The sequence below is a fragment of the Telopea speciosissima genome, chromosome 11 (genome assembly GCF_018873765.1).
Source record: "Telopea speciosissima isolate NSW1024214 ecotype Mountain lineage chromosome 11, Tspe_v1, whole genome shotgun sequence".
Taxonomy (NCBI): domain Eukaryota; kingdom Viridiplantae; phylum Streptophyta; class Magnoliopsida; order Proteales; family Proteaceae; genus Telopea; species Telopea speciosissima.
In genome coordinates, this window is record NC_057926.1 from 3,984,066 (window position 1) to 4,004,791 (window position 20,726).

The 20,726-nt window shown below is 39.8% G+C and overlaps 2 protein-coding genes across 2 annotated transcripts in view; one reads left to right on the forward strand and one right to left on the reverse strand.

Annotated features, from left to right (window-relative positions):
• Positions 1-491: 491 nt before the first annotated feature.
• On the forward strand, positions 492-1,898 carry LOC122646271 (UDP-glucuronate 4-epimerase 1). Its single transcript, XM_043839793.1, has one exon. The coding sequence runs from the start codon at positions 555-557 to the stop codon at positions 1,848-1,850; it is 1,296 nt and encodes a 431-aa protein (XP_043695728.1). The 5' UTR covers positions 492-554; the 3' UTR covers positions 1,851-1,898.
• A 5,498-nt stretch (positions 1,899-7,396) lies between these two features.
• Positions 7,397-20,726, reverse strand: part of LOC122645965 (protein S-acyltransferase 10) — a 63,429-nt gene continuing 50,099 nt past the window's right edge. Inside the window, exons 10-11 of the mRNA XM_043839393.1 lie at positions 10,728-10,793; positions 7,397-7,827 (exon numbers count right to left, since the gene is read on the reverse strand). Coding sequence (XP_043695328.1) covers positions 7,653-7,827; positions 10,728-10,793 — 241 coding nt within the window. The 3' untranslated portion in view covers positions 7,397-7,652. The remainder of the gene's footprint in view (positions 7,828-10,727; positions 10,794-20,726) is intronic.

Here is a 20,726-nt window from a genome sequence, read left to right on the forward strand (position 1 = left end):
CTTTGTGGCTTTCTCTAGTCTCATCCATTTTCCATCATTGTTTTCCAATAATTTATTAAAAGCCAAAAAAGCAAATCCTCAGCATTTGAGGTTAAGATAAAGTCAAAAAATTAATTTTAAAACTTAAAATACTAAAATACCCTCTTCTTCCATTACTAACTCAACCTTTCTCAAGTGGGTTATTTAAGTCAATACATAAAAGGTGGTGGAAAAATAATAACAAACAGAGAAGTCAGTAAAAGAAGGCCGGTTTGGCTGTTTTAGCATTCTTTTTAGCCGTCCGTTAACGCGTTGGTGGCTTCACGCGTCTCCATTTCTGTTCTTGTGGTCTACCACTCTCTTTATTTATAACCCTTTCTTCTCTTCCCGCAATTAGCAGGTGCAGAAAAAAGGGTAATTCTCCTCTCTCAACATCTCAATCTCTTTCCTCTGCAACCTGCTTTCTTTCTCTCTCTCAATTCAATCTCAATCTCAATCTCAATCTCAGAAACAGAGAAAACCCAAATAGAGAATCGAAAATTACAGAGAAGAAAACCCAAAAGGCGGAAAAAGAAATGCGTTCTTTGGAGGATGAGTTCTTCCCATCAACTCCTGGTAAGGTGAAGATCGAAAGAGCCCACACAATCAATCGCCAGTTCCATCGATGTTTCGCTTCAACAAGTATTATGTTCCTCTGGGCTCTCTTCTTAATCGCTCTCACCGCTTCTTATCTCAGTTTCCAAAGCTTTGTCGATTCAGGTAGTCGTTATTTTGCTGCTTCTTGGGGTGGAATCCAATGGGAGAAACAAGTCAGAACCTCCGCTCAGATCCGTAGGTCCGGTGGTATGGCGGTGTTAGTAACCGGCGCCGCCGGTTTCGTCGGAACTCACGTTTCTCTTGCTCTTAAGAAACGCGGTGATGGCGTTGTGGGTCTCGATAATTTCAACAACTATTATGACCCATCACTGAAAAAAGCTCGAAAAGCTCTTCTGAACAGCCATGGCGTCTTCATCGTTGAAGGAGATATCAACGATGCTCGTCTTCTCGCAAAGCTCTTCGATGTCGTTGCCTTTACTCATGTTATGCATCTCGCTGCTCAAGCTGGTGTAAGGTACGCAATGGAGAATCCTGGTTCTTACATTCACAGCAACGTTGCAGGTCTTGTAACACTATTAGAAACCTGCAAATCTGCAAACCCTCAACCTGCCATGGTTTGGGCTTCTTCGAGTTCTGTTTATGGACTCAACGAGAAGGTACCTTTCTCCGAGTCAGACCGGACGGATCAACCGGCGAGTCTCTACGCTGCAACAAAGAAAGCCGGTGAAGAAATTACCCACACATACAACCACATTTACGGTTTATCTATAACCGGTCTAAGATTCTTCACGGTTTACGGTCCATGGGGTCGACCGGATATGGCTTACTTCTCTTTCACCCGAAACATACTTCAAGGGAAACCGATCACTGTTTATCGAGGTAAGAACCGGGTTGATCTAGCGAGAGATTTCACGTATATCGATGATATCGTGAAAGGATGTTTAGGATCGTTGGATACGGCGGGAAAGAGTACGGGTAGTGGAGGAAAGAAACGTGGACCGGCACCGTATCGGATCTTCAATCTTGGGAATACTTCGCCGGTAACGGTACCGACACTTGTTGGGATACTTGAAAGGCATTTGAAGATGAAAGCGAAAAAGAATATTATTGATATGCCAGGTAACGGAGATGTGCCGTTTACGCATGCTAACATAAGCCAGGCGCGTAATGAGTTCGGTTATAAACCTACCACAGATTTACAGACTGGATTGAAGAAATTCGTTAGATGGTATCTCTCTTACTATGGTTACAATCACGGTAAATCTGTAAATTGACCTTTTTATCCTTTCCCCTTTTTTTTGGGGAATTCATATATTTTTTTTTCATCATTTTAGTTTTTTTTCTTTCCTTCTTTCTTTCTTTCTTTTCATTTAATTGTGAAATTGAAACATCAAATTTCAAAGACACGTGAAATTTTGTCATCCATTGATTTATTAATATGTTAGAGAGGGTATTTCAGTCTTTTTCTATGAAGGGACATTTTTGGAATTTGAGTTTTTGGCTTTTATAAAAGATAAAGAGAAGGTAGGTAGAGATACTGCCAGCTAAGGGTAGTCATAATTTTTAAAAGGACAGCTGGGATGCCGTGATTTATAGTTGGAGAATGGACCCCACAAGTACCCTTTAAGTGGTACGGTAGGGAATAAAGCAAATATTGCTTAAATCCAGCTGTAAAGTTATAAATTTGTAATTTTGTGGTTCCTTTCCTTGCCGACAATGGAGAGATAAGTGCTTTCTTGTGCCTGAGCCTGAACTTGGGTTTGTGACAACGACAGGCCCAGGCCCAGGCCAAATCAGGACCATATAATGAGTTCATTTTCTAAAAATGGACCCTTGACTTTGTAACCTAGAACTAGAAAGTCATTGACCTTGAAAGATTTGTTTGCAGGAGATTACAGTCAATTGCAAATAACCAAATCCAAAATTTTAATTCTAGAAGAATATGACTCACATTTATTGATTTTTCCTAGATTTAGTTCTAGAAGAATATGACTCACTTTTGTTGATTTTTTATAGATTTCATTGCGGATATAGACACGATAGCATAATGAGTCTTTTTTTTAATACTTCGCCCTACTCTCTAATCAATGTGGGACTAAAAATTTTTCACTACTTTATTTTACTAGAAACCACATGTCGTTGTCGATGTCGTTGCCATTGCCGACATAGGTACAATAGCATGATTTTTTTTTTTTTTTAATTGTTGTATGACCTAACTCTCTAAGTAATTTGGGACTAAAATTTTTTCATTATTTTGTTTTATTAGAAACAATATGTTGTTGTCGTTGCCGTTGTCAACATAGGCATGATAGCATAATGAGTTTTTTTTTTTTTTTGCATAGAATCACAACTTTGTTGGGTTCTCATTATATTAGATGAACCTTATCCTAGGACGAGGCCTTGAGTTTAAAACTTGTGGAAGACCAAACAAACAAATGTATTGAAAAAAGATACTTTAAAATTTCTTTGGGTAGGTTATAGATGTAACAATGGAAGGTGATAATTATGAAAATCACATACAAATCTAAGCTATCCATTTTTATCTTTCTTCAAATCTAAACTGTTTATTATCACTCAAAGTTGGGAGAGGGCACAATAACGCATAGAGTACTAGTACACATGATCGAATAAATGCTTTGTAATATTTGGAAGAATATCCAAACCATATCGTCGATATCCAGCCGTTAGAATTGACATATCATTTGTCTAAGTGATAGAATAAATGCTTTTGTGATATTTGAAAAAATAACACATATATGTTAACAAAATTTATTTAATGTTAGGGTAAAGAAAAATTTTCAAAATGTTAAATTTTTTTAATACATTATTCGTGTGAAATGACAGAATTTACCTTCATTGGGAAAAGAAATTATTATCTTAAAATAACAAAAAAAATTAAAATTACAACTTCTTAGTTTACCGTTGTGGTTACAATAAGATTTTCCCTTATGTAAATACTCTTTTTTTTTTCTTTTAATCTTTCACAAATAATATGTTTAAATGATTTTTAATCTTTCTATTTATGTCATTGTCCTTTAATTCCATTTACATGTAACCTGTCTCTTTCCTCGATAACACTTCTTGAATCTTCACTACAAGTTCTCAAAGCAATTTAAAAAAAAATCCTCTAGGAATATTTCAATTCCTAACAAGTTTAGAAAACACAGAATTGGGATTTAAATCAGTCCTTGTCAATTCCGATCAAAATCAGCTTGGATCGGCCACGGAATGGCTCCGGTCAGTTTCTCGAGCTTGGCGTGGATCTTGAGAATGAGACACTTTTCCTAGGGAGAGAAGGTGCCCTTCTTAAGATTAGGCCTGAGACGATTTAGCCAACAAAGACTAAAGAGCGTTCCATTTCTCCTATCCATGCTTCTTCTTTCTTCTTCGTTGGTTCCATCATTTTTCTTTTATGTACATAATGGTGACACATGTGTATCGTGTTGTTGCATGTTGAGCATGTGTCCACGCTTCTAGAACTTTTCAACATTGAATTTTGTATGTCACGTCTTATCCCAATTAAATGGGGTATGTTACATGGATCCTTGCTCTCTATAAGAAACAAGACTTTATTTACTATGATATAATAATATTTTAACAAACAATTACGATTTCGTCTATTGCAACAGAACATTGTAATGGATATGAGATTTGATGAAACTGAGTCGTGCCATCGGTCACTCCCCTTAAGACTGTAAATGTCTCATATGTTACAATCCAAGTAATATGAATCAGTTCCAAGATAAAAACCAATCACCAACAGGCCTTTCCTATTATTGAACCGTATCGGGATATATTCGAGTTATGCTCAATCAATAAAGACAAAATTTAAAATTAGAAAGAAAAACTAATTTTACGATGTTGTATCTTGTAAAAGGTTAAATGCAGCTAGCTTTCATGTTGAAGTTTTTTTTTGGGATGAATTTTGATGTTGTAGTAAAAGGTTAAATGCAGCTAACATATAATATAGTAATTCTCAATTATAGCTTGAATTTTATTTTAAGTTTTTTTTTTTTTTTTAATCTCAATACATATAGCCGCGAGTCCGCAACACTTATCTAATTGGTCGGAGCCACCTGATTTGATTTACACTGTTCTGGATCGATCAAAAATAGGAACGACCTCAACTGGGAAACATCGGAATCAATGTTTATTACACAATTGAGAGAGTAGTTATAACAACTGACAAAGTTAATGGTTGAGAAGTAAAGAATGTGATCCAACGATTCAATAAGATGATGGTGGGTAATATTCCATTATACAACGCCAGTGTTTATATCCCAAAATTATTTACGCATAGGTAATTATCTAACAGTTTCTCATTCTATACCCTACTATGTCTAATGGTTACGAAACAATTTCATTTTTAAATGAAAATGATTTTCAGTATTGAATTCTTTTAAATAAGTCATAAACAAAAATAAAAATGATACCAAAAAAACCCTTAGTAGCCTTTCAAAAATAGAATTTTTTTCCCAGTTCATTTACCATTGTCAAATTATTTTTTTACATTTTTACTCGATTGGCTTGGATGGGTAAAAGATTGTACTGGAAGAATTTCTTTCTAATATTGGTAGTTGTTCAATGTGAACATGGAAAAAAAGTGATTTTGATATATTAGGATTTTATTACACTTCATTCTAGAATGAGTGGAAGTATTGGATTGCAAAGATGGAAGTTATTTTCTTTAGATGCATTCCCAAGAAAACTTCTCCATCACCCTTAGTATGACACATGTAGATTATTTTTCTATAATTTGACTTTAGACTTTTTCATATTAAAAATCACTATCTTATTAAAATATGTATTGTGTGTAAGCAAGAATATCAAATAGAGGAGTCATAATCAAAGAAAGTCCATTGTCTTACAAGAATATTATGGACCATTATTATCCATCTTCATGAAATCATAGCTAGGAAGACATGTTATTTCAATTTCAATTTCAATGTGGACAAGAGTATGAAGTTCTTGATAAAATTGATACACGTGTAGTTGATAATCAAGATAAGCTATGATTCAATACAAAAATATCAGCAAAATCAGCTCACCCAATGAAGACCAATTACTTTAAGATGTGGCATACCTAAAATTGGTCCACTTATGGCAAGAGGACACGTGACAAAGCTATAACAAGGCATTCGGACTTCTACTATATAGGTATAGAAGGTCAATGTAGTAGTTCGTCAGAGATGCCAGGGTGCTCCTCCTAACACATAGAAAGCATGGGTGCACTTCCTTTCTCGTGGAAAGGTTTGGTCGAACAGTCCACTAGTAGAGAAGCCTAGACACTCCATCGCCAACAAGCTAGAAGGCCTATACTCTCCACCGCCATACTAAGAAGTTAAATTCACACACCATTTCTCTTATAAATAAGAAGGTGAATCCTAAGGTAACCTCTCTAGACAATATCCAACAGTGTTTCATTCACCATTGTTCTCTTACAGGTCCAAACTCTTATCTTCTTGTTTGGATTTTAACTTAAGCATCGGAGAGCCATCGGAGTCCAACTCTATCCCTCTCTTGTGCTCACTCTCGAGTTTAAGGTGGTGTGCAAGTCTGTCGGTGATACGTCATTCATTCAGATTTTAGCGGCAATATCATCTCATCCTATGAAGACCAATCGCTTTACGATGCATTATAAATGTTCTCTTTGACTAACTTAGAAGATTTGACATTATATCCAAAAGATTTCTAGTATATTCAATGGTGATAGTGCTAAAACATGTTGTTCACATAAATGGCAAGTATAGAGCATGTAAGAAAAGTTCACACAATGGTTTTATGGCCTACTGGACCAACAGGCTATAGGTAGTGCCAGCCAGGAGACTCGAACTCAAGACCTCCTGGTGAGCATGGGCATAAAGCGCACCACGGCTCACCAACTACTCTAGACAGCTGTTGGTGATTGTTTAGTATCTTAGCTTCTGCAAGTCATCGGTTTGGTCTTGGGTTTGCAAGTTTTGTGGTATGAGAGTTTCCCTCCACCTGTATATTTCCCTACGAACGGGCATGCACCTTAATCGTGTAGGGTGCAAACCCCTTCGAATTGAGTTTGTCTATGCTAAGTTGCCCTCATTTTTTTTTTTTTTTTTTTTTAAGGCATCATTAGCCATGAAGGAAGCCTTTGCTCAAGGTTTCAAATCAGCCCTATTAATACATCTCCCCTGAGTTATCAGAGTTTCAAGGTGTGTAGGGCGCTGCCCTTGTGGGCAGACACAGGGGCACGCAAAATGACCTGCCTGTGCCACCAGAAAATTCAGCCTTTCAATGGGGGCGTGGTGGTCATTTCATGCACCTATGTATTGATACAGGTATACCACACACACCCAGGTAGCGTTCTTTCTCCCTTCAATTTTATTTTCATAGAAAAACAACATATTGAATACGAAATAATTGGTGCATTACGAAATTGCTTTAGAGAACATAATTGAATGGATAAAACAACACCACAATGTTGATCAAGTGCCATTGGAACCATCAAACCCTGGAAGAATTCTTATGAAATGATTCATGAAATTTAACAGACCCTGAAGCAGAAGAACAAGGATCCACCAATGGAATGGAACCTACTTACAAGGTCAACTCAAATCAGCTTAAATACATGAACTTCAAATTATGCAAATGACCCAAAAAAATAATTAGTTCAAGCTGCTTGCACAATATAATTGAACTGTGACTCTCTGGTTGTGTTAATTCCAGGCCATTCTGAGCTATTCCAGAACCCATCAAACGACAGGTCCTGAATTCCGCATGTTCCTCTGAGATGTGCTATCTCTACTCGTCAAACAATTCCACTCAATCTTCCATGGAGAAACTAGTTGGACTCAGTGAAAGGCTACTTACTGCATTGAGACCACTAACATCAGACAACCGCCATAAGGAGTCATTCAGCGTACTTGCTAGGACCAGAAACCTATCCAAAAAGCACATTCACGGAGACACAGGTGCTTTAGGGTGAAGAAAACCATGTGAGAAAACATATACCACAGCCACCACGCAAACCATGAATCATTCAAGCTTGCAGAAGAGACAAAATGAGTAGAAACAATTACAAATGACCATCCAAAGCCTAAAGATTAGCAACAGCGACACTTCAAAACATCCACGCATGTGTATGGTCTTGATTTCTCTTCTAGCTCCTGTGATGTGGGCAATGGTTCAATGGTATATAGGCTGCTTCGAGCACAGCAGAAGTTGTACAGGTTTCTGCACATGCCTTTACTGAAAGGATACACCCTCTCTGGAATCCCTCTGTAAATGAGAAAACATAAATAAATTATTTTTTCGAGTAGTTCAAAATTCCTTATGTACAGAAGTTGACAATGTGTAACAAAATATCGAGAATGAGCAAACTAACAAATCTTACAGGCAGACACTAAGTCATCAGTAATAAACTAATAATGCATATGCTTGACTGTCAATCAACCTTTCAGCTCAGCCCATAGTTCGAGATTTCAATTTTTGATCTGAGACGCCCCAGTAAAGAGGAGTGATATCCGATTGAAGGAGCTAAAAGAGCTAGAGGCAGGCCTAAAATAACCATAGGAGAAGTTGTGAGGAAGGACATGCATAGTCTAGTCTTGTACGAAGTATGACCTCAGATAGAGCTTATTGGAGGGCAAGGATCCATGTAGCAGACCCCATTTAGCTGGGTTGTGCCTCTTTCCTCTTACTTTCATCTTTCATCCTTCGTTTTTCTTTTTATTTTCCATCTTTCATTTGTCATTTTTCTACTTTTCATTTCTCATCTCATTTATCATCCCCCTTTCCCCATCTCTTCGTTCCCCTTTTTTTGTTTAGACCTCAGTTTTCCCTACTTTGTTTTGTTGGATCAATGTAGCCGACCCCATTAAGTTGGGATAAGGCTGAGTTCATTGTTGTTTTTGTTTCAACCTAGGACGAAACTGAAATATTCAGATTTCGGTCGAAATTTGACCGAAATCTGGTATATTTTGGTTGGCCATTTTGGTGGACAGATGGCTATAATTTGATCTGAAACTTCAGGAAAACCCTAATTAAGCATCTCTAAACATATCTGAACCTTTAGATTGTAAAAAAACACACCCAAAATGGTAATTTGGCTTTGGATCCTTGGTTGGTACTATATGTTGTATATTCCGGTATCCTTTCGCTTATATATGCTATTCTACACACAATTTAGTATTAGAAAACACAACATTCAATAAAAGCAATTAAATATGTATTAAGAATGAAGAAAATATTTTAATAGTACACCAATGTTAAAAAGTGTCATCAAAGACAAGTAATAGGGATTGCTTATTTAAGAACGTTTCCATTGGTTTAAGCATTAGATTGGAAAATAGAACACCCAAAGTAGTAGTTTGACTTTGGTTCCTATAACATATGGTGACTAGGTTATTCTCTGCCTGAAGAATCTCTCAAAGTTCATCACAACAGCCCTATAAGTGAAAATTTTGAAATTTGAGCAAATTTAGCCAAATAATGTTTCATATCCACGCAAATGTTAAAGTGGAACCCGATGCACCGGGACAGAGCCAGTGTGGATACTAAGATTGGACCCACAAATAGACAACCAAACCATGACTTCCCTGTTGAAATGCCAGTGAGATTGGATAGGCATCACCCTAATAGGGCCACAAACAATTTTTGACCTAGCAAGAAAAGCCTTACCCAAGGTGGTCTACGATCAGAGGCTTTCGCATGCCTAGCGTTTAGATTGCAGTACCTTCTTTCCATTCCAGCCCTTGGTGGTATTTCAATCTCTCTCAGCCCTCCCTTCCCCTCTGCTCCTATTCTGGTTCTATACCCACCCGCCATCCTTCTTTCAAAAAGAAAGAATTCACTTCCTTCCCGGATCATCGGTGGTCTACGATCAGCTCTCTTGGTTCGTTGCCTTGCTCATTGTGAGACCAAAAAATAATAATTTTTTTTAAGCATTGATCGACCAAAGTTCGCCTTTCCACTGACTGACTCGTCGGATTGCCCTTTCTGACCTTACCGTTCGTCTTATTTACTCATTGGGACAGTAAAGGCAGATTCATCTTACTCAAAAGCATCGTCGGATGTAGTCTAAAGAAGGGTGTCCATTTAGAAACGGAACCGAAACTGGCCATTTACAACTGAACCGAATCAAATCGGGAAAAAAAAAAATCGGTTTGGGTTTGGTTTTGAAAAGTGGAAGTTCATTTTGATCGGTTTTAGACAAAAAACCATCGATTTGAACCGAACCTCAACCATACTAAACTCTACAATCATGTTCCTTTGTTGAGTTGTGCGAAATAAAAGTACTAGGGATTTTTTTGTTGAGTTATGCAAAAAGAGTTGAAAGATACCAGATTTGACGTTGGACTGTATCTACATAAGGTTGTAATTTCCTTCCTAACTTTATTTGTTTCAGCAGATTATTTCCACTTAAAATCGAATCCGAACCAAATTACAGAGACCATTTACAAACCGAATGAAACCAAATACAGAAACCGAACCAATTCGGTTCAGCTTCAGTTTTGAAGTTATGAAAATTACTCGGTTTTGGTTTGTATATGTTGTATCATGAACCGAACCGAAAAATTGAAACCGGACCAATTGACACCCAAGACGTTGGAGGAACACCTAGGCGACAAGAAGTTGCCTAGGCACCCTAACCATGCAGTACATGACTCTTATGTAATATAGCAATGAAATCTTATATAATTATACTGATATACAACATAGAAGCCGATTCACTGCAATATGATATAATTATGTTAGTAATGACCTAATATGAGAAAACCAACATATAATAAACAAAGCATAGGATATAAATAAGCATATTCATCTAAAAAACCATAACAACAAACATAGATCAATGTACACTCATTAAGTGTCGACAAGGCATGCTGTCTCCTTGGACCCAAGAAAGAGCCTGGGCGCCTAGGTGACGCCTTGACAACTATGCTACAACCAGCACATGCAGTCACGATATATTTTCATGATGCAAGCAGTGTCTCGGTTAAATATGGAAAAAACTCTTTATGTTCCACTAAGACCAGTGATGTAGTCATGATACATTTTCACGATGTATTTATCTACTCCATATCAGTCATTGAAAGCAAACATAAGAAAACAATGCACTCAATGCACAAAATATGAAAACACACATGCATACAATGCATAAAATATGCAAGACTAACCTTAAATATGGTATTCGTCGTCTCCTCACAAGTTCATAGGTAGTCTGATTTGTCAGAACAATATAGCTGTAGAAAACAATGTCAAGAGTCAAGACAAGCTCAGAACAGTCCCAGACCTTTTTCGAGGAACTAATTTTTAGAATAGAATGAATGATGTATGAAGATATTTGCACATCCATATTACTAGACAAGAAGGGAAAATTTTGCCTGGTAAACAGGAACAATTTTTGCTCCTATTTCAGGTCGGAAAAGAGTTAATAACAAGTCGTATTTTATTGTAGAATCCACAATACTTTATTTGATGTAGGGTGTAGCCGATGAAAATAAATCCTTTTCAACATTCCGCTATAAACACACTTTCAGCCAACAGTCTACACTGTCTGAAAATGACAAACCTAGCATCTTGACCATCTAATTCAAATGCTACATTGACCAGTGACCAATTTTAGTAAAAATGACACTACGCAAGGGTGAAACAACAACAAATCTAAATGGTTGATAGTCTGAATTTTTCAGCCTTCTGAATTCTATGGTCTATTTTATTTTTGAGCTCCCTCCAGTCATGGTCGCCAGCTCCATATGTTATTTCATTAGGATAGATTCCTACGTGTAATAAAAAATTTCTAGTACATGAGATCATTGGAAGGTCTGGAAGCTTGTGGAAATGCTGCTTTCGCCATTTTGATCATTGAATTCTGGTCCAGTGCAGTTTGTACAGGGTTTGGTCTTCTTAGTCCATCTCCCTAATTATAATTCTGGTGTACATTTCAGAAAATTGACTTGAGTGTAAAAATCTCTTACTAGGTTTCTATTAAGATTTTGGCTGTTCCATTCTAGAAGGGGCTCGGCAGATGTATTTAAAGCCAAAAATCCTGACAAAGTACTCTTAGAGTAGTTCCAATACTTGATTAGGGGTTTCCAATTACTGTGAAAGATGAGCGTTGTAATATGGGCTCAATGGTATATTTGTCCTTAAGGTTTATTTTGTGTTGCCCTAGGGGCTTTATTGTCTTTGTACTCATATCTTATTATTATAAATAAAGGTGGGCTGTCGCTCATAGACACGTCACAATTCCCAAAGTCATCATGGTATCAGAACAGAATTGACCCAAGGACCCCCAATCCTAATCGAATCTCTCTTCCCCTCTCCTCTTTTTCCTTCTCGGTTTCTTCCCAACGCCTCCACCACATAGCCGCCGCCGCCGCTGCTACCACCTAACTAGCACCGCCACCTTTCTACCACCTCCCTCCCTCTCGGTTTCTCTCGGCGCCTCTCTCTCCCCTTTCTAGCGCCACCGAGAGGCAGGATTACCGCCTCCCACCCTTCCGCACCCTCAGTGGTGCTTTTCTCCATCACCAAGGGCTTGTTTGTTCCCTCCATTTGGTTTTCCAGCCTTTTTTTCATGATTTCAAAGACTGTTTTTCCCTTGGTGGATTTTTTGTTGGTGATTGGTTGATGTTCTAGCATCTCTTCTTCAGCTTTGTGGCTTTGTGCTCCCGTGGGATACAATGGCAAACAATTCGGAACTTTCTTCTACTACATCTGGAACTAAAGGGCAAGTTCGTGTTTCCCATGACGGCTTCCCCACATTACCTGTATGCTCCGTTCGTTTGGATGGGAGCAATTACTTGATGTGGTCTCGATCCTGCTATCTCTCCATCGATTCCCCAGGGTATTGGGGTTATCTCACTGGTGTGAAAGAGAAACCTACCCCTGAAGGTGTTGAACAGGAGCAGTGGAGTTCTGCTAACTCCCTGGATAGTCATACCTTCTCAGTAGTAAGCAACCCCAACTTGCTAGGGGGTTATCTCTTGTTGGACACTGCTGTAAAATTTGGAAGGCTGCTCAGGAAACTTATTTGCAGGTTGGGAACGATGCACAGGTCTATGAACTACGCAAGAAACTTCATGAGACCAAGCAGAAGGAACTCAGCCTGTCACAATATTAGTCTGAGTTACACAGTTTGTGGCAGGAATTGGATTTCTATGATATCTTCCAGACGTCTACCCCTACCAATGTTATAAAATTCAAGAAACATGAAGATAAGTTCAGGGTGTATGACTTTCTTGTTGGACTTAATGTGGAGTATGACCGGATCCGTGCCCAAGTTCTTAGCATGGATCCTTTCCCCACTTAGAAAGAGGCATACTCATTGATTCAACTAGAGGACCACCGTCGAGCTGCAATGCTGCCTCCCTTTCCCTAGGACTGATCGGCCCTCCTTTCTGGTCCTCCCATACAGCCCAAAAGTGGACCTTCTAGCCCTAGTGATCGTTCTGACTGTGACCCTATCAAGTACGAATATTGTGGGAAAGAAAGACGCACCAAGGAGTTTTAATGGAAGCTTCATGGCCATCCCACTGCCTCTTCTAACATAGGCCGTGGTCGTGGGAAACCTTCAGCAAATCATATAGCGGCTACTGTAGTTGATTCTCTACTTGGTGCTGCCCCTTCCTCTTACCAAGCTTCTTCGTCAATTGGTAACCAAGTTGGACTAATCCGGTTTTGCCAGCCCTGCTTCCGCTTCCTCTTCCACATTGGTACCCTCGGACTCTTCTTCCCTAGGTATTTATTTTGCTGGTCATTGTGCATCAACTGCTTCCCGTCCCTGGAGTATCGACTTCGGTGCCTCTGACAACATGACCTTTTCTTTAAAGATTCTCCTTGTTCCAGCAAATACAAGATTCGTATTGCTGATGGCTCTCTTTCCTCTGTCTCTGGGAAGGGGTCCATCACGTGTACTCCACTCTGACTTTAAATTCAATTTTACATGTTCCTAACTTTACTACAAATCTTATTTCTACTAGTCGTCTCACTTCCGACCTTAATTGTAAAGTGACTTTTTCTGGTCTCACTGTCTTTTTCAGGATTTGGTAACGGGGAAAACAATTGGCTCTAGTAGGGCTTATGGTGGTCTCTATTTGCTCGACGAAGCTGCTTCATCTCCTAGTCGTGCTCATCAGACCGTTTCTGCTTCCGCTCCCGTAGTTTCTCCTAATTTACTTCTTGGGCATAGACGTTTAGGTCACCCTCCTGTGGGTACTTTGGTTAAAAGTTGTACTTGTCCCAATTTATTTTCAAATTGTAACCTAAAGGATGTTTTTTGTGATGCTTGCAATTTAGCCAAGCAAACTCTTTCTCCTTATTCCAATTTAAATATTAGAAATGTTTCTCCATTTATGTTAATCCATTCGGATGTGTGGGGCCCTGTCCCTAGTAATTCTATTTCTGGGTATAAATGGTTTGTTTCTTTTATTGATTGCCATACCCATTGCACTTGGCTTTATTTGATGCACCACAAGAGTGAGGTTTTTGCCTACTTTCAATCTTTTCACAACCTTGTTCACACCCAATTTAATGCCACCTTTAAAGTTCTCTGTAGTGATAATGGGACGAAGTATACGGATGGGGCATTCCAGGCATATCTTGCATCTCAGGGTATTCTCCATCAGACCAGTTGTGTTGACACACCGGCTCGGAATGGGGTGGATGTATGCAAGAACCGTCATTCACTGGAGGTGGCCCGAGCAATTATGTTTGAGATGCATGTTCCACCACAACATTTGAGTGAGGCTGTTCTAACTGCTGCCTATTTGATCAACTGAATGCCTACACGGGTTCCTGATTTTCGCTCATCTATCCAGGTTCTCTAGGGATCTAATACCTTCATTATTCCATCAAAGGTATTTGGATGCGTTTGTTACGGTCGGAACCATCAACATCCCAAGAATTGGAACTGCGTGGCTTAAAATGCGTGTTTGTTGGGTATTCTCCTACCCAGAAGGGCTACTAGTGTTACCATCCACCAACCCTCCACATGTATGTGACTATAGACGTTATTTTTAATGAAGTTGCACCCTATTTTTCTCCGGCATCTCATCAAGGGGGTGAGTCGCCATGGTTTGGTGAAGATATGCCTAATATGCCTCCTATTGTTGGTGAAGATAATACTCCTATCTAGGGGGAGTCTCCTATCCAGGGGGAAAGCTCAACCCATTGTTGTTATTCCTCCCATTGTCCATACATATACTCATCGAGCTTGTGGGAAGCAAATAGACACCACCATAGCTGCTCCAAATCAACCAAATCCTCCTGCATTGGATCCACCACCGATTAGTAAGCTCTCTCCACAGTCTTTCATTTTTTTTACCCTTCTTTAGATCTTCCCATTGCTGTCCGTAAAGGAGTTCGAGCTTGTACGCAACACTCTATTTCTCCCATTGATTCGTATGAGTCTCTTTCCCCCTCATACTGTTCTTTTGTTTCTTCTTTGTCTTTTGTTTCTCTCCCTAAAAACTAGCAGGAAGCTCTCCAAGACCCACGGTGGAAGGCAGCCATGATTGAAGAGATGTAGGCCCTAGGAAAAAAATGGCACTTGGGACTTGGTCTTTCCTCCCTCCTGAGAAGAAGACAGAAAGTTGGAAATGGGTGTTTGTAGTCAAACAAAAATATGGATGACACTGTGGGTCGATACAAGGCAAGGTTGGTCACTAGGGGATTCATGCAGATTTATGGTCTTGACTACTAGGAAATATCTGCTCCTGTTGCAAGGATGAACACTATATGTGTGATCTTATGATGTGTAGTTAACCTTGGCTGGGGGTTGCAGCAGTTGGACGTGAAAAATGCACTTTTCCATGGGGAACTGGAAAAATAGGTCTATTTAGATATCCCTCCTGGTTTTGCTACTCCAAAGACCCATGGAAAAGTATACAAAGCTGAAACGTGCCTTGTATGGACTAAAGTAGTCCCCACGAGCTTGGTTTAGAAGATTCACAGTGTAATGAACTCTTTTGGCTACACCCAAAGCAATGTTGATCACACTCTCTTTATCAAGAGATTTGGATCCAAGATTTCCCTTCTTATTTTATGTGGATGACATTGTTGTCAGTTTGTCACTGGCAGCGACACTAAGGCATAGTTATCAAGGCATCGCCTAGGCGTCCAAGCACCTTGGTCCACCTTGTTGGTGTCTCCTAAATTTTGAACCTTCTCCAATGCCTTGGCCGCCTTGATAACTATGCATTGAGGAAAATTTTAGTCTCAAATCATTGTTAAGAATAGTAGGTTCGGGGGAATATTTGTATATAACCACATCTTTTATATGTTCTTTATGTTCTTTGTATAAGGCCAAGGGCCTCTGTGTAATTATCTATTCTTTTCAATATAAACTAGTTCATCTCTAGTTTGAGACCAAAAAAACAAAAAAAACTGAACCACCCAAAAATCGTGTTTGCTCTCTTGGAGCTTTTCTCTCTTTTTCTTCTACTCTAAACCATAACATGGTATCAGAGCATATTGTTCCTGGAGTTTGAAGGTGATAGAAGGTTCTTTGGAAGGCTAAGAGTTAGTTTCTTCTCTTGGTTCTTGTTGCTGTTTGAAGAAAACTCTAGAGTATCTTCACAGATCTGTTTCTTCTTTGTTTGGAATCCAAATGAGCAACCAAATGCTCTAGTTTCGTTTGGAAGTCCTCTTTCTTCCCATTGTATCATCTCAAGTCTCTTGGAAGCATCAAAGGGTTAGAACTACAGTTTGGCCAGGCCTGTTCTGCCTGTTTTTTCTGCCAGCCAGGGTACTTGATTGAAAAAAGCTCTTCAATAGAGCTTTGTTTGGGGGATTTTTTGGGCTACTCAGTTTCGTTTTTGGGTAAGGAAGGTTTCTCCTTTTTACTCCACTGCTATTTGATGATCGTGTGAGGTTCTACAAGCTTTTTCAAGTTTTTTGTCAGTGTTTGTTCCTATTTTGACTGTTGTTTTTTGAGGAGTTGTTTTGCTTGAGGTGCTGTTGTTTGGGTCTTCCAAGTGTTTGATTTAAGGTCAAGATGGGTGAAAAAAATGTTGAAACAGCCTTGCCTCCATCTCTGTCATATGATACCCCAAATGTTCAACTTCCCATTGTCAAGCTTGACAATCAAAATTACTTGGATTGGTCATGATCTATGAAGCTGATTCTTCGGAGTCGAGGGAAGTTGGGGTACATATCTGGGAGCATTAAGACTCCCCCCTCTACTGATCCAGAGTACTCCAAATGGGAAACCGAAAACTCCCTTGTGATGATTTGACTTATTTTTTCGATGAAGCTGGAGATTGAAAGAAGGTTTATGAGCAAGGAGACTGCCAAAGACATCTGGGATAGTGTTGCTCGTATTTTTGATAGGGTGGGAGACTCTACAAAGGTTTATCAACTCCTCCAACAGATTGTTAGCTTGCGACAGGGTGATAAAAGCATCTCTGAATACTATAGTCTTGTTGTGGGACTTTGGGAGGAGTATAATCACTACAGAGATCTCCAGTTGTATCCTGATGATGAGCCCAAAGTTCATCAGTTGTTTGAGAAGGAGAGGGTCTTGTTCCTTCTTAGAGGTCTTAACCCTGAATTTGAACTTTTAAGGGTGCAGATCCTTGGCCGACCCAGTCTTCCCTCACTGGAGGAGGTGTGTGGTTATCTACAGAGTGAGGAGACCCGTAGGGGTGCTATGGAGACCACTCTCACTGTTGAGCGCTCTGCTCTTGTTTCTTCCATTCCTCAGGAGCGTACTCCCTCCACTAAGGGAGCTGGTAAGGGTAGATTCTCTTGTGACCATTGTGGCAAGCCTGGGCACAAGAAGGATTTTTGTTGGGATCTTCACAGGAAGCCATCCTCTGTTTCATCTGGGGGCAGAAAGGACAGAAGAAGAATGGGCCGAGGGCCCATGTTGGAGTTCATGAGTCTGATCCATCCTCTCTCTCCAAGGAGGACATAGCTGCATTTCGCCGAATTGTAGCCCACATGGATGGTTCCTCCTCTGCTACTACCACTACTTCCGTTGCTCTGATCATATGACTAGTAGGTCTCAGCTTTATGATTCCTATTTTGTTTGTTCTGGGAAAGATAAGGTAAAAATTGCTGATGGTTCCCTTTCTTCCATTTCTGGTAAGGGAGATGTCCAGGTTACTCCATTTATACCTTTGAAGTTTGTCTTTCATGTTCCAAACTTTGCTACTAATCTCCTTTCAGTTAGCCAATTAACTAAATCTTTGAACTGCTTTGTCACTTTCTTTCCTACCCATTGTCTCTTTCAGGATTTGGTGACGAAGAGGGCGATTGGCAGTGGACGTGAAGCAGATGGCTTATATGTTTTGGACACCTGTGCCTCCCCTGTTGCGAAAGTTCAATCGTATGTGTGTGGGCAAGATGGCGGACGTACACAGGAGGATATTTTGCTTTGGCATCGTCGTTTGGGACACCCTTCCTTTTCTGTTATGAGGAAACTGTTGCCACATTTATTTACCTCTTTTCCTGTCAATCATATTTTTCATTGTGAATCTTGTCTTTTTGTAAAAAGTTGTAAGACAGATTATCCATCTACTGGTAATAGATCTATTTCACCTTTTCACATTGTTCACACTGATGTTTGGGGACCTTCCCCCGTTACTTCTTTGCGTGGCTTCCGCTACTTTGTCTCTTTCATTGATGACTTCTCTCGAGTTACTTGGGTTTACCAATTGAAACAAAAGAGTGATGTCTATGCCACGTTTAAAAATTTTAATGAGTTGGTGTACCCCCAGTTTCAAACTCATATTCAAATTGTCCGTTCTGATAAAAGTGGGGAGTATATGTATGGTGGTTTGGAAACCTTTGTTTCTGACCATAGCATTATCCATCAGGTGGCCTGTGTTGATACCCCACAACAAAACGAGGTTGCTAAAAGAAAAAACCGCCACCTTCTGGAAGTGGCTCGGTCTCTTTGGTTTACAATGCATGTTCCAAAAACTTTTTGGTCCGATGCCTTACTCACTGCTGTATTTCTTATTAATCATATGCCCTCCAGTGTCTTGAACTTCAAGGTTCTTCTTGATGTCTTACCCTCACTTTCTTCTTCTTTCTCTCTTCCACGAAGGGTGTTTGGTTGCATTTGCTATGTATATATTAGCAAATCTACCTGCACTAAATTGGATCCTGAGGCCCTGAAGTGCCTCTTTCTTGGGTATTCCTCTACCTCCAAAGGATACACATGTTATCATCTTCCTACCCGTCGGTGGCTTCTCTCAAAAGATGTCCATTTTTTTGAAACCATACCGTATTTTCAGTCACCTCTTCAGGGGGAGTGTTCATCCCTTGGTGGTAAGGTTGAAGAGGTTCCTGAGTTTGTTCCCTTTCCTTCCTCCTCTCTTGTTCCTATTCCTCCTTTTTAGATTTACAAGGGAAAGAAAAGTTCTGCAGATACTGTTGTTGAGGGGGAGCCTCCTAGTGCACAGGTGAACGGAGAACAGGGGGAGCTGCTAGTGTATACAAAGAAGACCAACCAAAATCCTTCTTCATGGCTTCCCATAAAGAAGAACTGCCAAAATCCTCCTTCGTCTCCTCATCCTGAGTCTCCATCCATTGAGACAGGTATACCCTCCTCTACTTCCCCATCCTCAAACTTAGGTCTCCCCATTGCTCTTCGCAAGGAAACACGGGCATGTACTAATCCTATTGCCAAGTTTGTTTCCTATGATTCTATCTCACCTACAGGTGTTGCCTTCACTGTGGCTATCTCCTCCATATCTATTCCTAAGAATGTAGCAGAGGCTACGGCTGATCCACAATGGAGAGAAGCAATGAATACAGAAATGGTGGCTCTTGAGAAGAATCACACTTGGGATCTTGTTGAACTCCCAAAGGGGAGAATTCCTGTTGGATGCAGATGGGTATTCACAATCAAGTTCAAATCTGATGGTACTGTGGAGAGGTAAAGGCAAGGCTTGTTGCCAAGGGTTATATACAGGTGTATGGCATTGATTATCAGGAGACCTTTGCTCCAATGGCCAAGCATAATTCCATTCGTGTACTTCTCTCAGTGGCTGCAAATCTTGATTGGCCATTGTACCAGCTTGATGTAAAGAATGCATTCTTACATGGGGACTTAGAGGAAGAGGTCTATATGCACTCTCCTCCTGGGTTCAAGCATTCTGGTGGCAATGGAAAAGTGTGTCGTCTTAGGAAGGCTCTTTATGAACTTAAACAGTCTCCTAAAGCTTGGTTTGAGAGGTTTAGACAAGCTATCTTATAGAATGGATACACTCAAAGTCAAGTCGATCACACCTTGTTTATACAAAGGAGGGACAGCACAATTACAGCTCTCATTGTATATGTTGATGACATTGTGGTCACGGGAAACAATGAGGCTGAAATCTTAAAGCTTAAACTTTACTTGGCTAGACAGTTTGAGATCAAAGATCTCGGTCCATTGAAGTATTTTCTGGGGATTGAAGTTTCAACATCCAAGCAAGGGATCAATGTTTGCCAAAGGAAGTTTGTCCTTGATCTGCTTATAGAGACAGGCTACTTAGGGTGCAAAACAGTCTCCTCCCCTATTGATCAGAATCACAAACTAGGGGAAGATTGTGGTGAACCTCTTGTGGATGCTGAAAAATATCAAAAATTAGTTGGCAAGCTAATCTATCATTCCCTTACCCGACCTGACATAGCCTATGCTGTTGGAGTGGTAAGTCAGTTTATGCATGCACCTAAGATGGGACATCTTGATGCAGTTTACAGGATCCTCAGATATTTGAAGTCATGCCCTGGAAAAGGTCTTCTCTTCTATAGAAATGGTCACTTGAGGATTGAAGCATACACTAACGCTGACTGGGCTGGATCTATTTCTGATAGAAGATCCACCTCTGGATATTGAACTTTTGTTGGTGGAAATTTGATCACCTGGAGAAGTAAGAAGGAACCTGTAGTGGCTAGGTCAAGTGCAGAGGCAGAGTTTATAGCCATGGCTCACGGAGTGTGTGAAATCTTGTGGTTGAAGAAACTTGTTCAAGAATTGGGATTTGAGACTGTTAAACCTATGAGCTTATATTGTGATAACAAGGCAGCCATAAGTATTGCCCATAACGCAGTCCAACATGACAGGACAAAGGATGTTGAGGTTGACAGACATTTTATCAAGGAGAAGATAGAATCAAAGACCATCTGCACTCCTTTTGTGAAGACAAATGAACAAGTGGCCGACATCTTCACCAAAG